We start from the raw sequence: 15,438 nt of genomic DNA, 5'->3' as shown, positions 1-15,438 counted from the left end.
AAAAGGAAAAACAGAGCTATGGCAATATAATATTAAAGTACAATATTGTGGTAAGGGTAGAAAATACATCTAAAGTTTCACCCTTGGTACTCAGCTTTTTAAAAGCAAAAAGGTGGTGTATATCAATTTGCAGTATAGTAAAATTGTGTTCAAAGTTTATTTCAAGTCACAGAAAATATACAAACTGAGACAACAGACTAATCTGGTTTTGTTCTGAGAGGTGATAGGAGTCCTCCACCTGGCACCACTTTGAGCCAGTCAAGGGTTAGGATGTAGAAGTCATCTTTTTTTGCAACATTTCAACAAAGTTATGGAAAGAATTTTCAGATTTGTTGCCAGGTATTTTTGAAATCCTGTAAGGAAAAGTTGGGAGAAAGCCGTTAGAAGTGTAGACAAAGGTCTCTACCCCAATTATCAGGGAAACAATTACAAGGTAGAGAAGGGAGCCTATGCCTAGGAGCAAACCAGCAGAAGCAGATTCCTAAGGTGTCTTCCTCCTGCCTCTCAAAAGTAACCATCCTTTAGAGCAGGCTTTCTCAACCTCAGCACCACTGACATTTGAGGCCAGATAACTCTTTATTATGGGGGATGTCCTGTGCATTACAGAATGTTTACAAGCATCTCTGGTCTCTACCACTAAATGCCAGGAGCATACCAGCCCCCTAACGCTGTGAAAACCAAAAATGTGTCCAGACATTTCCAAATGTCCTGTAGGGGGTAAAACGGTCTGCGGTTGAGAACTGGTGTTCTCATGGTAGGTGAGCCCATCAGTGATAGCAGAGAATATCGGATGGAGGAAGAGCCAGGACTTTGGCTACAGTGTGCACAGATAACAGCAAATACACATTACAACCTTGCCTTTGTGAACTGCATAGAACTACATGCACACAACACATACATATTAGTGTTGGTTTAAGAAAATGGTGAGCCTGACCGGGTGGTGGTGCAGTGGATAGAGCGTCAGACTGGGATGTGGAGGACTTAGGTTTGAGACCCTGAGGTTGCCGGCTTGAGTGCGGGCTCATCTGGTTTGAGCAAATCTCACCAGCTTGAGCCCAAGGTCGCTGGCTTAAGCAGGGGGTTCCTCCATCTGCTGTAGCCCCCTGGTCAAGGCACATATGAGAAAGCAATCAATGACCAACTAAGGTGCCACAAAGAATAATTGATGCTTCTCATCTTTCTCCCTTCCTGTCTGTCTGTCCCTATCTGTACCCCTCTCTGACTCTCTCTGTCTCTGTCTCAGACACACACACACACACACACACACACACACACACACACACACACAAATGGTGAAAACTGAGTAAGGTCTGTAGTCTCTTAGCAGTAATATGCTAAGGTCAACTTCTTGGTTGGTTTTGTACTGCAGACCACAAAAGTATTGTACAACAGCTTCTCACAACATTATCATTGGGGGAAGCAGGAGGAAGGGTGTATGAGGTACTATTTTTCCAACTTCCTGTGAATGTACAATTATTTCAAAATAAAAGGTAAAGCAACCAAAACACCTTGCCCTGTGGTTTATGTACAAGGCTTTGGAATGAGACCTCTGATAAGCAGGAATACAAAATAAAGGAACTTTCAGAAACAGTTCTACCTCCAGTACCCAAAAGCAGTGATTTTCTCACATGGTAGGGAATGCCTTCTCTGGCATAAATAAATTAGAAAAATTAAAAGAGATGAAATATTTTTTATCTGTTCAGCTGACTATAATAGGTACTCTATACTTTTACTGAAAGAAAACAAAATGCCTCGAGTGTGTAAACTAAAACATGAAACTTCTGGTCATTTGGAAAGTGTAGCTAGATATTCACCTATGACAGAGAAGACGTTTATTTCCAGTCTGAATGCTTTAATACCATTATAAATCTGGATTAAAATACAATGTATGTGGTAAAGACTGCTAATTAGTGTAAATGAGTCTACTAGCATATTATAATCCATGGATGGAAATTATAATACGAATGGGGTAAAAAGTAGAAACTCAAACTATGATATTCCAACCAATATTGGGACAATGTAAAATTTTAAACTTTTTTTTTTTTTTTTTTTTGAGAGAGAGAGAGAGAGAGAGAGAGAGAGAGAGAGAGAGATAAGGGGGGGGGGTAATGGGAAGCATCAACTTGTAATAGTTGCTTCTCGTATGTGCCTAGACCTGGCAAGCCTGGGGTTTTGAACCGGCGACCTCAGTGTTCCAGGTTGACACTTTATCTACTGTGCTACCACAGGTCAGGCAAGGGACAATGTGGAATTTTAAACTGTTTTTGGAAAACAGAATTGTTTATGAAATACACTCGGTTGGGGAAAGAATTTTAAAAGGAAACACCAATACGGGTGATCAAGTTAGGTCACATAGCTATGATCCTTCTCATCTGTCTGATGAACAAGGGCAGCAGCAAGCCTCTCAAGCATATGGGGATTGATGGCAATGGTGGACAGTCACTACCTTAATTATGTGTTGCAACAGTTTAACCTCAAAATAGTCAATAAAAAATAAATCCTGAAAACTGAAACATTTATCCATTTTACTGAAATGCTTTTTATTTTTCCCATTTTGATGGGACGGTATGGAATAAAATAACACAACTGATTCTGGGAGGATGCACACCAAATTGTATTTAGAGGTTGTGTCTGGGGATCAAGATTGAGGAAGCAGAGCTTTTTCAGCCCAATTTTTGACATTTCTGTATTTGATTTATTTTATTTTATTTTTAAATTTTTCTGAAGTGAGAAGCAGGGAGGCAGAGAGACAGACTCCTGCATTTGCCCAACCGGGATCCACCGGCATGCCCACCAGAGGGTGATGCTCTGCCCATCTGGGGCATTGCTCCATTGCGGCTGGAGCCATTCTAGCACCTGAGGTGGAGGCCATGGAGCCATCCTCAGCATCTGGGTCAACTTTGCTCCAATGGAACCTTGGCTGCTGGAGGGGAAGAGAGAGACAGAGAGAAAGGAGAGGGGGAAGGGTGGAGAAGCAGATGGGTGCATCTCATATGTGCCCTGGCTGGGAATCAAACTCGGGACTTCCACACATAGGGCTGATGCTCTACCACTGAGCCAACTAGCCAGAGCCTTGATTGATTTTATTAAACTGACTGTATGTTACTTTTGCCATTATGAAAGTTAAAAACGATTGCAGCTACTTCAAAAACTGAACAAATGCCCTGCAGCCTTGTTATCCTTACAGGGGCTGACCACTAAAGGGGGAAGAATCTGGCCAAGAGGCATGCAGGCCTCAGAGAGTCTTGAGATCAGTTGAGTCTTGTTGGTTAAGGTTGGAAGTATATGCCCCAAATGCACCAGGAGCCAGTCAGACTCAGACAGGGTAAGTCTGTTCACCTTTTAAGGTGCTCCGGTAGATTTCTGTATCTGTTCCTTTAAGATCAGGATACTCTGCCTCTGTTCAGGAGGCAGCATGGCGATCTGGTCTGCAGTCAGTTGAAGAACCTGCATGATCAAAGCAGCCTGTGAAGAGGAAAAATAAAAAGGTAGTGAGTTCTAATGATGGCAGCTAAAAATAAAACATCACTAGCATCTTTACAAAAGAAAAGCTATTTCCCACATAGAAAACAGCCCTCCTCCACAAATCAACCCAAACCAAACAAAGACTCCAAACCTGTCGGTGAGAAAAGGCTAATGAAAATATATGATCTCACTTATACGTGGAATCTAATGAACAAAGTGAACTGAGGAACGGAATAGAGGCAGTGGCAGGGTCACAGGGACCAGAGAGACAGTTGTCAGAGGGAAGGGGGATGAGGGGATGGGATCAGAGAAGGTGAAGGGATTAGTGACATTATATACACATAGCATATAGATACAGATAACAGGACAGCAAATCCCAGAGGGAAGGGGGGAGGGAGTTAGTAGGAGGGGGACAAAGGAGGTATAATGGGGGACATGGGGTGGGGGGCGAGGGAGTTATATTCAGTGTGACATTTGAATCCATGTAAATACAATAAATTAAAATTAATAAAAATTAATAAAAAGCACCAGTACAACAATGTCTAAGATTAGAAGACTCAAAAAAGCCACGTTTATGAACCCAAAGTTCTTGCAGACTAAAGTAGTATCTGTTAGCCCTGGGAAGTTTTCAGTTTCTAAATGTGGTGAACGTCACTCCTTTGAACAAGTTTTAGTCTTTCCATTACACACGAGCTCCCTACAATGGTCAAATATAGAAACAGAAAGATACTCATGGGGAATCGGCTACTGTTTTCAGGGATAAAGTAAAAAGGGGAAGAAGAAGGGGATTTAGATTTTCAGGTCAATCTGGCCGGAAAAAAAAATCCAAAAAGACACTCCCCCTCCTCCAAAGGCTATGGCAGATGAATCTGAAATGTAAGCTAAGCTGCTGCTTACCTGCATCTGTTTTAAGGATTTGGGGACCGGCCCACAAATTTTCAGGTTAATAAGATCATAAAGAGTTGTAAGAATAAATATCACTTGCAAAGGGCCTATGAAAACCCACCACTGGCACACGGTAACTGAACAGAGGAGTCCAGAGGATCGGTACGCACGGAAGCTGGCAGGCAGCGCCGCTTACCTTCTCGTGGTCCTGTGGAGTGACTTGGTTCTGGCCAGGGCTAAAGCCACCAGGCTGGCCTCCACCTTGGATGTTTGCTCCTTGCATGCCTGCTGCCTGCATGACTGGGACCTACGTGCACAAAGAGAGATGAGGAGAGGGTTTTGGAACTTCTCATACAGACACCCAGACTGCAGTAACAGCAATGTTAAAAAATATGATCTGATTATGGATATGAGTAAGAAAAGCAAATTAATGATTCTGAAGATCATTTCCTACTGCTAGCGATGACAGAAGGCAGGGTTTAGGCAGAGATCAACTAGCAATTAGACACATTTGCTTAGAACAGCTCCAGCATCATCAACAAATATCACACAGCACAACTGGGTACCATCAAATCAAGCGAAATTCAGCCACATAAGCACAGAGAAAACAAAGCATCCTGGAAACTAATGTTCAGTGGAGACAGAAATGACAGCCGACAGATTCCAGAGATAATGTATGCTGGCCCACTGGGGAAGCTCCATTGACAGGGACACCGCCTACCTCTCCTTCAATCAGACATAGGTTGTTCATTCCAAAGGGCCCTACCCCACAAGAAAGGCAGAGATGGTCCCAATGGCTGAGGCAGAAAGGAGATGGGAAGACCTCTGGGGAGAAGATTGCTATTAGCCCAATATTTGCTTTTTGTAACTTTCCAGAGAGAATATGCAGCAGATGCTAAATACAGACCAACAAATATGACTGACTCGAATTAAAAGAACAACGTGCAGTTATATCATGCTTATGGGTATTTAAAGTTTTTGGTAAGTTCCATCTTTATGGAGACTACCAAAACCCAGGGAAGGGCCTCAGAGCACCTAGCGTAACAGTTCCAAAATCCCTGTGCTGCAGTTCTGTTCACACTCAGGCATTCACCCAGAGCTCAGGTACTCCTATTCAACACAGATGGTTAACGAACTTGTTACCTGCTTCCCCAGCAGATTAGAAGCAGCAAAGCACAAAAAATGTGGATAGATCGTTAGGAGCAGATACCATGACAGCAATTGAGGAACCAGGTGACAGCCTGACGGTGAAGGAAACTAGAAACCAAACAGGAAATAACTGTGCTTTCTATTACAGCATAGACAGCAACGGGTACATTGAGTGATGACCTGGAGTAATCAAAAGGATTACAATCTTTTTTTTTATTATTATTATTTTGGCATCCTGTTTAAGAAAGGAAGAAAGCATAATACACTTTATGAGTTACATTTTTTATTCCAATAGTTTTAAAATTTGGTAGAAGAGCTCCACCGCCTAGAACATTTGTTTAAATGCAGTAACTCATTTCCTGAAGACACTGGGCAGTTGACGCATTAGTACGGCTTTGTACAGCCACATGACTGTCATTTCCTGTTCTTTATCAATACTGAATCTAGAGGCGGGCCTGAACTCTTATCTGTTAGGGGTCTGAAACATCTCTGAGAAGAACCTTTTTGAAGCTTCAGTCAATACTAATTTAAATTACTGTAATGTGATCATTAATTGCCATTTAAAGTTCCCACGAGCACCTATTCTAGGCAGACAAGTAATAACACGGGTGATCACACATCTAGGTTGCTTCTTCACACAGTCCCAATTTATGCTTCTGTCCCCGAGTAAATACGAACAGCACTCTCACTCCCAAATGCTTGATGATAAGTTATATCATCACCCTATTAATAATCCTTTTACTGATGAGTTCCAACTCACGTGTATTGGAGGTCATTTTAAAATGATTTAAATTTATCCATTGAGGATATATTGTTAAGTGAAAAACAAAGTTCAGAATGGTAAAAGGAGCGAAAAGTAAAACTATATGTATATTCAGATTTGAAGAAATAAGAATATATATTTATTTGCTAGAAAGATACATTAAAAATCTAATAAAAGGAATTATCTATAGGAGATGGGGGCTCACAGAGGAGACAGGTACAGGGAAGAAGTGAGGTTCTCGTTGTACATCCATTATATATGTATGAATGTATTATTTTTAAAATTTATTTATTTTAGAGAGGAGAGAGAGATAAAGAGGGGAGGAGCAGGAAGCATCAACTCCCATATGTGCCTTGACCAGACAAGTGCAGGGTCCCCAGCGACCTCAGCATTTCCAGGTCGACGCTCCATCCACTGGACCACCACAGGTCAGGCTGTGAATGTATTTTATATTCTTATTGTCAAGTGTACACATTGACTTAAACAGTTTTTAAAAGGGTTGAATATAATATTTTCTCTACCTCAGATCTAATTAGCTTTATAAAATCTACTAGTAAAAACTATATAAGCCTAATATTACAAAGTAACGAGTTCAAGCACTAGCAGAGATAAAGGAGCAAGACATTATCCAGAAATACTCTTCTAACCACTATTTTCAGTGTGTCTTTCCCCACAGAACTATCAATCGAATTATATAAGCACATCATATAGCTATTTGTTGTCTGTGCCCGTCTCCCCAGTTGGAATGCAAGCCCATAGGGGCAAGTTCTTTTGTTCACACTGCTATATCCTTAGTACATATAGTTGTCTGGTACATAGTAGGTGCTCAATAACTATTTGATGAATGACTAAATGAACTTATAAAATCATTTTTATTACGAGACTACTGTCCAGAGAGAGCACAATAAACATCGAGGTCCATGAACACATATTTTAAAAGCACAATTTGACAAACAATAGAGAGCAGTTTCTTGTACACATACTAGAAACAACATACTCATACTTCATTGTGGAGAGGGGGAGGCAGACACACATATACACATAGGCAACATGCAGGTAACAGGATAGAGTGGTACAGGGGAAAAAACAGTGGGTCCTATTCCTTGCTCTGCCACTTTTTAGTTGTGTGAATTTAGACAAGTCACCTGAATTCTTGGGTCTCAGTTTCCAAACCTACAAAATGAGAGAATTGGATAATTGACATGTTCCATTTCAGCTCTGATATTCTCTCCTTTCTCTCTCTCTCTCTCTCTCTCCTCTCTCTCTCTCTCTCTCTCTCCTCTCTCTCTCTCTCTCTCTCTCACACACACACACACACACATACACACGAGGAAAGGAAGGCACAAAAGCACAGGGAAGAGAAAAGAGAACTACATAGAGGAAGAAGAAAGATACAGACAGGAAAAAAGGAAGGTGGAGGGGCTAGAAAGAGATGAAGGCTCTAACATATAAAAACTCAGGGAAGATACACACCTCCCCACAACCAACTGGGGGTGGAGAAGGGGGAGGTGACAACACAGAGATAATCACAGACAACCATATACTCTCACAGCTGGAGAGAGACAAATACAGAGAAAGCAGCAATAAGAATTCAGTTTCATAGGTTTTAAGATAAGCATTATTAGTAAACTGCCTTTCCTACTCACTGGTCACTTAGGCTATGCAATGAAAGCAAACTAAAACAGGTTTCTGCAAACTTAAGATTAGCTACCATATTTTTCATTCCATAAGACGCATGGGCATTTTCCCCTTCACTTTGGGGGAAAAAGTGCATCTTATGGAGCGAAAAATATGGTAAATGACCACTAAGAACTCTTCATATGTCCTAGTACAGTGGCTCTTAGGGTTGTACATTAGAATTTTTTGGGAGAGTTTTCTCAAATGACCTATGCCTAATTTCTATGAATATACCCTTTATCTCTGAATCTTCACAGCCTCTGTCCTGAATGAAAAAGCCCCGGAACTTGTGGGACGTTACTCTTTTGGACTATAGTCCTGGTAACCAGAAAATCACTACCCTAAGGGACAGGCCAGAGAAACTAAGGAAGGGAGATTCCAATCTTCCTTTCTAACAAGCTGAGACATAGTCCAAATCAGAAAGCAAGAATAATCAGGTTCAATAATCAGTTCTTGAATAGACCAAGATTTCAAAAAGAAACCAGAAGTGAATGTCGTACATACCTGTCTGGGTCCCTGGGGGCCAACTGCCCCCATGTTCATTGGGTTGGGACCCTGGATTCCACTAGGTAGAGGGCCTCTAGGGCCGGGGACTGGGCCCCTTGTATCCATGCTCCTGGCCTCCATCCCTCTGACTTCCATCGCACGGGCCTCCATCGCACGGGCCTCCATTGCACGGGCCTCCATCGCACGGGCTTCCATTGCACGGGCCTCCATCGCACGGGCCTCCAGTCCTCTGGCATCTAACCCTCTAGCCTCCATGGCTCTTGCCTCCATCCCTCGTGCATCTATGCCTCGAGGGTCTCTTCCACCTAAAAAACAAGGTCCGAGAAAACCACTGTATGGCTATTCACCTTTACTGCAAGAAGAACCAACAACCCAAGAAAGACAGCAATCAGTCACATTTCCCCCTAACTACAGGAGACTGCTTCCTCCTCCATAATTTCTCAGATATGCAGATAAACTTTAAAGATGCTGGCCAATCCTATCACTCCAGCATTTTTTATCCCAGGTTAGAGCCCAAGGCAGCCCGGTTTATCATCAACCCAGAACTAGCACTCAGCTTTGCGACATGGTCTGCCCGCCCTTACCTCTGCCATCCATGGGTGGACCCCTCTGATCTAACATGGGTCCTCTTGGCTCTGCCATTAGAGGTCTGGGCTCGGCTAATGGTCCTCCTCTCATGTCATGTGGAGGTGGGCCACGGACGTCATGGCCAGGGACGTGGTGCATGGGTGGACCCTGATGAGGAGGTCCTAGGTACCCTCTACAGATGGAAAACCAATGTTATATTTTAACACAGGACAAAAAATAAGGCAAAAGTGTCAGCCAGAAGATCAGTAGGTAAAAATCAGACAAAGAATTGATGCAAACATCAGTCTATGAATGTTAAGAGAATAAAACCAACTGGTAGAAGAAAAGCTATGGAGATGCAAATCAACATATTCTAGAATTTCATATTTAGTCAAGACACTCAGAATTAAGGAAGAATTAATGGATATCTATTATATATAATAATATGCAGTATAGAGCTTAAGAACAGTGTTACCATGTGGGTTTAAATCTATGCCCCACCCCTTACTAGCTATGAGATCTTGGGCACATTTACTTAACCTCTCTATGCCTTGCTTTCATCAACTGTAAAATGGGACTGATATTGTTATCAAGCTCACAGGTTTGTGTGGATTCAGTGAGAGGATCTAAATAAAGTACTCAGAGCAGCATTGTAGGCATAATCCTCATTAATATCAATTACTTTTTTATTATTATTGTCCCTATTAATATTACTAATACCAATAGGCAATATGCATTTTTTCTGTTCAGGTACATGTGCTAGAATTTCTAGTTTCTGAAGATGGGAACAGCAATTGTTAGTTCATAACAACATACTCAACTACACAGTACTGCCCAAGGAGAGGCGCTAATTCTTGGATAGTGGCCCACAGGTACAAATGGTATGGAAAGACTTTGTTCTCAAAGCCAGGGAAAACTCCGATTCCTCTAAGCCAGTGGTTCTCAACCTGTGGGTCGCGACCCCGGCAGGGTTGCGACCCACAGGTCGAGAACCGCTGCTCTAAGCTTTTCCTTCTAAGCCATTGCTTACCTAGGCTCTACGTCTCCAGTGACAGAAAGTAAAGTGCCCCCGCGTGGGTCATTTGGAGCGTCTCCTAACAGACCCCGAGGAGTTGGGACGTTGGCAGGCAGGGGCCCGCGCTGCATGGCCGCTCTGGGGTCCTGCATTGGCACTGGCAGGGAAACAAACGGGAGTTACTGCTGTGAAGGACGCACAAGGAAATAGGAATGACTCTGGTGCACCACTGCCAACATAATTCAGACACCTCAGAGCGGGTGCAAGCTCACTGCAGTGGACACCTCCTGCAGCTCAAGAACAGAAGCAGGGCATAGGCCAAGTCGGAGGTATGGATGGAATTATGTCAAGAGCAAACTAGGAAGCCACCTGCTAAGGACTGGCACTGCCAACAGAGGAAACTTACGCTCCTGGATTTCCTCATAATCAATCTTAGTTCAAGGACCACAGTCACAAAAGAGAGGCTGGGTCCTGGCATGTGTGAGCACTGCCATTCCATCCAAGCCTCCTGACACCCGTAGGGAGGGAGTACAGCCTCGAACAGATGCCCACATCATCCCTGTCCTCTGCCCCGTGTGAAGAGGTCAACCTTAGGCTTGTGGCCCCAACAAGAACAAATGACAAAAATAAAACAGAAAACACAAAACACTACCCTTTTGGGTTCTGAATGTGAGGATGACGGTCAAGCAGCCCTTGTCTTCTCAATGTCCCACCCTGAACACCACAAGCAAAAGGAAACCCACAGATATAATGGGTACCTTGAACTCGCTCAATTGATGCAGGCCCAGCGGGTCCCACGGGCGAGTGCTGTAGGGATCCTAGGTGAGCAGTAAGTTCAAAGGAGAAAGAGCAGACGCTTAAAATAGCTTGCACACCATGCAAAAACACACACATACAGACACCAGAGTTATATGTGGAAGTGGAAAAGCCAAGAGTTCATTAGTTTGCCCCAGACTGCAAAATCTTCCTGAACTGCATATTAGCATCTTTAGGATTCTGCTCTGAGGAGACTGCTTATGTAGCTGAAACCTGTGGGCCACTGATTTTATTTGGGCAAGAATAACCAGCCATTTTCAATTTTCACCTCTGCTACTATGATTCCCCTGAAATCTCCTCATGGTACCATTAAAAAAGAAACAACACAGCCTGACTAGGCAGTGGCACAGCGGAAAGAGTGTCGGACTGGGATGTGGAGGATCCAGGTTTGAAAGCCGAAGGTCGCCGGCATATCTGGCTTGAGCATGGGGTCACTGGCTTGATCAAGGGCTCACTCGCTCTACTGTACTCCCCCACCTCCGTCAAGGCACATATGAGAAAGCACTCAATGAACAACTAAGGTGTCGCAACTATGAGTTGATGCTTCTCATCTCTCTCTCTGTCTGTCTGTGCCTATCTGCCCCCCCCTCTCTTTGTCTCTGCCACACACACACAAAAGAAACAACATATAAAAAGAATGGTTCTGAATCTCTACTCAGTTAAAGAACAAACACATATTTTCATAAGTTAAAAATGAAAGAGCCCTGGCCGGTTGGCTCAGTGGTAGAGCATCGGCCTGGTGTGCAGGAATCCCGGGTTCGATTCCCGGCCAGGGCACACAGGAGAAGTGCCCATCTGCTTCTCCACCCCTCCCCCTCTCCTTCCTCTCTGTCTCTCTCTTCCCCTCCCGCAGCCGAGGCTCCATTGGAGCAAAGTTTGCCCGGGCGCTGAGGATGGCTCTGTGGCCTCTGCCTCAGGCGCTAGAGTGGCTCTGATTACGGCAGAGCGATGCCCCAAGATGGGCAGAACATCGCCCCCTGGTGGGCATGCCGGGTGGATCCTGGTCGGGCGCATGCGGAAGTCTGTCTGACTGCCTCCCCGTTTCCAACTTCGGAAAAATACAAAAAAAAGAGAAAAAAAGAAAGAAAGAAAGAAAGAATTATACTGAATGTGGAAGGCAAGATTTACTCCAGAGAGGAGCATCACAGAATGGGGAAATGCAGTGAATCACCTTTAGATAAGGAACGAGAGTATCGCTCCTCCAGAAGTACTCTGCCACTGCAAGTCTTTGATAATAAACATCATGACAACAAAACAAGGACTAATGAGATGATATCTTCTTAAACATTGCACTGTTTCCTTTCACCACTACAAATGTGCAAAAGAAACAAGGATTCCAGGAAAGAAAAACAAACTAGGTACAAATGGAGAGAGTCTTGCTTCCTCTGCCAGGCACTGTAGGAAAACTTATCTCGCTTTGTCTCTTTTGAAGACAACCTTGATATACTTTTAAAACCCGAGCACTTTCCCTGTTAACTTTTGACCAGAAAAACGAAGAGACCTACAGCAGAAAGGAAGATGTCTTGTGAAAGTTTAAATTAAAATGCTCTAGCTTGAGTGATGGCTTGGGGAACGGCAAAAGGAAGACGGAAACCCCAATTCCTTCCCACTACTGCACAAATACTTTGGGATACACACACGATCTACAGATTAGCAGAGGAGGGTGCGGCACAACTGCACAAAAGCATGGGATGCTCAGATGAGGTATTTAGCCAGGAGCCTGTCCCACTAGCAACCATCTGACAAGATTATTAGTTGTTGACTCTGGCCGGTTTGCTCAGTGGTAGAGTGTCGGCCCGGTGTGTGGAAGTCCTAGGTTCGATTCCTGGTCAGGGCACACAGGAGAGGCGTCCATCTGCTTCTCCCCCCTTCCCCTCCTTCCTCTCTGTCTCTCTCTTTCCCTCCCGCAGCCAAGGCTCCATTGGAGCAAAGATGGCCCGGGTGCTTGGGATGGCTCCATGGCCTCCACCTCAGGCACTAGAATGGCTCTGGCTGCAATGGAGTAGAGCATCGCCCCCTGGTGGGCATGCTGGGTGGATCCCAGTTGGGCGCATGTGGGAGTCTGTCTCTCTTCCTCCTGGCTTCTCATTTTGTAAAAATACAAAAAAATCCCCACAAACAAACAAACAAAAAGATTATTACTTGTCACTTCGGTAACGAACCCTAATATGTACGGACAAGGAATAAGTATATAGTCCTAGTCCTTAATATTTTGCTTAAAAAGGTTTCACTTATAGGCCATATGCTAAGAAGTAACTTAAGCTTCTTTAGGCTTGTCCATAAAAAATACTTTTGGAAGTTATTAGAGGCCATGGAGATTGACAGAAAGAGGACAGATTCTAGTATCAGAGACTTCAGAATCTTAGCTTTGTCACTTACGAGATGAAAGAGATGGTGAGTGCTCCTAGTCCCGTCCATGTTACTCAGACATCGGTGGTTGCTTACCCTGGGCCCTTCAGTAAGTAACTCAAAACTCTGAGCTTCCCTCTCTTTACCTGAGAACTGAGGTGCTGCCCCCTAACTCACAAGGTTGTTTATGAAAATTAAAGTGCCTGGCCCATAGCATGTATTGTTTTATTGTTAGTTCCTTCTGTGTTCTCACTGTCTCTCCTAAAGCTGTTTCCAGTGGAACTGCTGCATTTTCTTTTATTTCTAACTCCAGTAACATAAAAAAATAGCATGGAGATTTTGAAGTGCCCACTGCTGTGGTATCCAGTGTCATCGACAGTACAAAATATACCTATTAAGTAGGCTCCATAGACCTTCGGTCCCCTCCTAGTTTTCTCTGGGGTTTCAATTTAGTCTTCTATGCACCCAGCTGTATATTACATGCCCATTATTAAAATTCCTAACTCAATCACCAGATAGCCAGAGAGGGAGAGCGAACGAGTCAGCAGAATCATTAGACTATCAGGAAAAGCTGAGAAAATTCAAAGGCAACAAAGGATCCATTTGCTTTATCATCAATTTTCGTAGAGCTGGGCTCGGAATCGCTACATGGAAAGTCTATACCAAAGGCGTCCAGTTGAATTTTCTACAATGATAGAAATGTTTTGTATCTCTAATATCCACAGTGGTATCCATCAGTCCCATGTGGCCACCGAGCAGGTGTAATGTGGAAATGAATTTTAGCTTTTACCTAATTTCAATTGAACTTAATTACTTGAACATTCAAATAGCTCTGTGTACCTAGTAGCTGCCATATTGCCATCTTAGGCAGTGAACACATACAACATTCCCAAGTTCAGTCCACATCAATACGATATTGCTATTTACCTTGTGCTCGCTCCATGGGCACTGGCCCGCCTCCTGGCATGCCCACCTGGGCCTGCATTCCTCCTAGAATTATAAAGGGCAGGAAAGAAAGCACAGATTAGAACAGTGGGGAGAAAGTGAGCACCATGGCTGAATTCACAAGTTTCCTTGTTCTGTCCCATAAGAAGCCTCCAAAGGAAGACAACGGCCACCAAACAATGCGGCTCTATAAAGGTGGGAATTTTTCAGCACACTTTAAGCTTCAGTAACAGAAAAGTGAATGAAATAATACTTAATCTCATCGGTTACCAATACTTTGGCAGGAAGTTCTGTAATGCAGGAGAACAAGAGCACTGACCCATGCAACTCCTCTGACTGGAGACCAGACTGTTTCCAGGGTATTTTGTAAATGTATGGGTATGGTATACTATTGTATTTCAGTTGTTAATAAAGAAATGTGGGTGCATGGCTGGCATTTAATAAGAATCCAACAGGGATACTGCAATGTATCAGATAGTCCCATAAAATGAAGAATTACCCTGGTCTTGCAAAACTTTCAAATGTCTTGCTGAACATTCACACAAATGAAAACCTGTTTATAGTTATCTAAACTTAAAACCTAAGTCTTTTATATATAAAAAAGGTCTTTGCTCTGTTTACATGTGTGTGTGTTTTATGTATGTCTGTGTGTGTATGTATATACAGTACCTTGAATATGAGTTTAATTCGTTCTGTAACCGAGCTCGTAAGTCAGTCAACTCGTATATCAAACAAATTTCTCCCATTTAAAATAAATGAAATAGATTTAATCCATTCCAGCCCTATGAAACATTCCGAAACCATCCTAAATTATGAAAGACATGTTTTTAATTAAGAAACACACATGTATACTTTACCAATGTATAACAAAATATATGAAATAAAAGAAAAAAGTTATTTAGTACTGTATTCTTACCTTGGAGACAGATGAGTGCAGCTAATGGAGGTGAATGGCAGAGGAGGAGAGAGGGAGGAAGGGATGCAGGTACTGTAGACACATAAACTAAAACTGCACTTTCTTAACACTAAATGTAAACTAAAACTGCATTTTCTTTACTTTAAACAAAACTAAAACTGCACTTTTTTTACTTAAAATGAAACCACAAAAACTTAATTGTAAAAGAAAATATACTTTCTTAACTTTAAACTTAACCTAAGCTTAACATTATGTATTTTTCATTTAATCATCACCTGTTTTTGCCTTTTTGGCTGCACTTTCAGCACTTTCACTTGCAGGACATTTGAATAAAAATCTATCCAAAGACATTTGCTTTTGCCTGCCTTTTAAAATGTTACAGAA

General features: G+C 42.8%; 1 protein-coding gene across 2 annotated transcripts in view; it reads right to left on the bottom strand.

Moving 5' to 3' along the window:
- Positions 1-143: 143 nt before the first annotated feature.
- Positions 144-15,438, bottom strand: part of CSTF2 (cleavage stimulation factor subunit 2) — a 31,761-nt gene continuing 16,466 nt past the window's right edge. The window contains exons 8-15 of one of the 2 annotated variants that reach the window (XM_066249202.1): positions 14,121-14,183; positions 10,787-10,846; positions 10,044-10,185; positions 9,031-9,206; positions 8,444-8,751; positions 4,547-4,657; positions 3,340-3,465; positions 144-353 (exon numbers count right to left, since the gene is read on the bottom strand). In XM_066249202.1, coding sequence (XP_066105299.1) covers positions 3,343-3,465; positions 4,547-4,657; positions 8,444-8,751; positions 9,031-9,206; positions 10,044-10,185; positions 10,787-10,846; positions 14,121-14,183 — 983 coding nt within the window. In that variant the 3' untranslated portion in view covers positions 144-353; positions 3,340-3,342. The remainder of the gene's footprint in view (positions 354-3,339; positions 3,466-4,546; positions 4,658-8,443; positions 8,752-9,030; positions 9,207-10,043; positions 10,186-10,786; positions 10,847-14,120; positions 14,184-15,438) is intronic. The other variant, XM_066249203.1, reaches the window with a different exon arrangement.

The sequence above is a fragment of the Saccopteryx bilineata genome, chromosome X (assembly GCF_036850765.1).
Source record: "Saccopteryx bilineata isolate mSacBil1 chromosome X, mSacBil1_pri_phased_curated, whole genome shotgun sequence".
In the NCBI taxonomy this organism is placed as follows: Eukaryota; Metazoa; Chordata; class Mammalia; order Chiroptera; family Emballonuridae; genus Saccopteryx; species Saccopteryx bilineata.
Note: the sequence above shows the minus strand (reverse complement) of the source record. Positions and strands in the feature narration are given on the sequence as shown.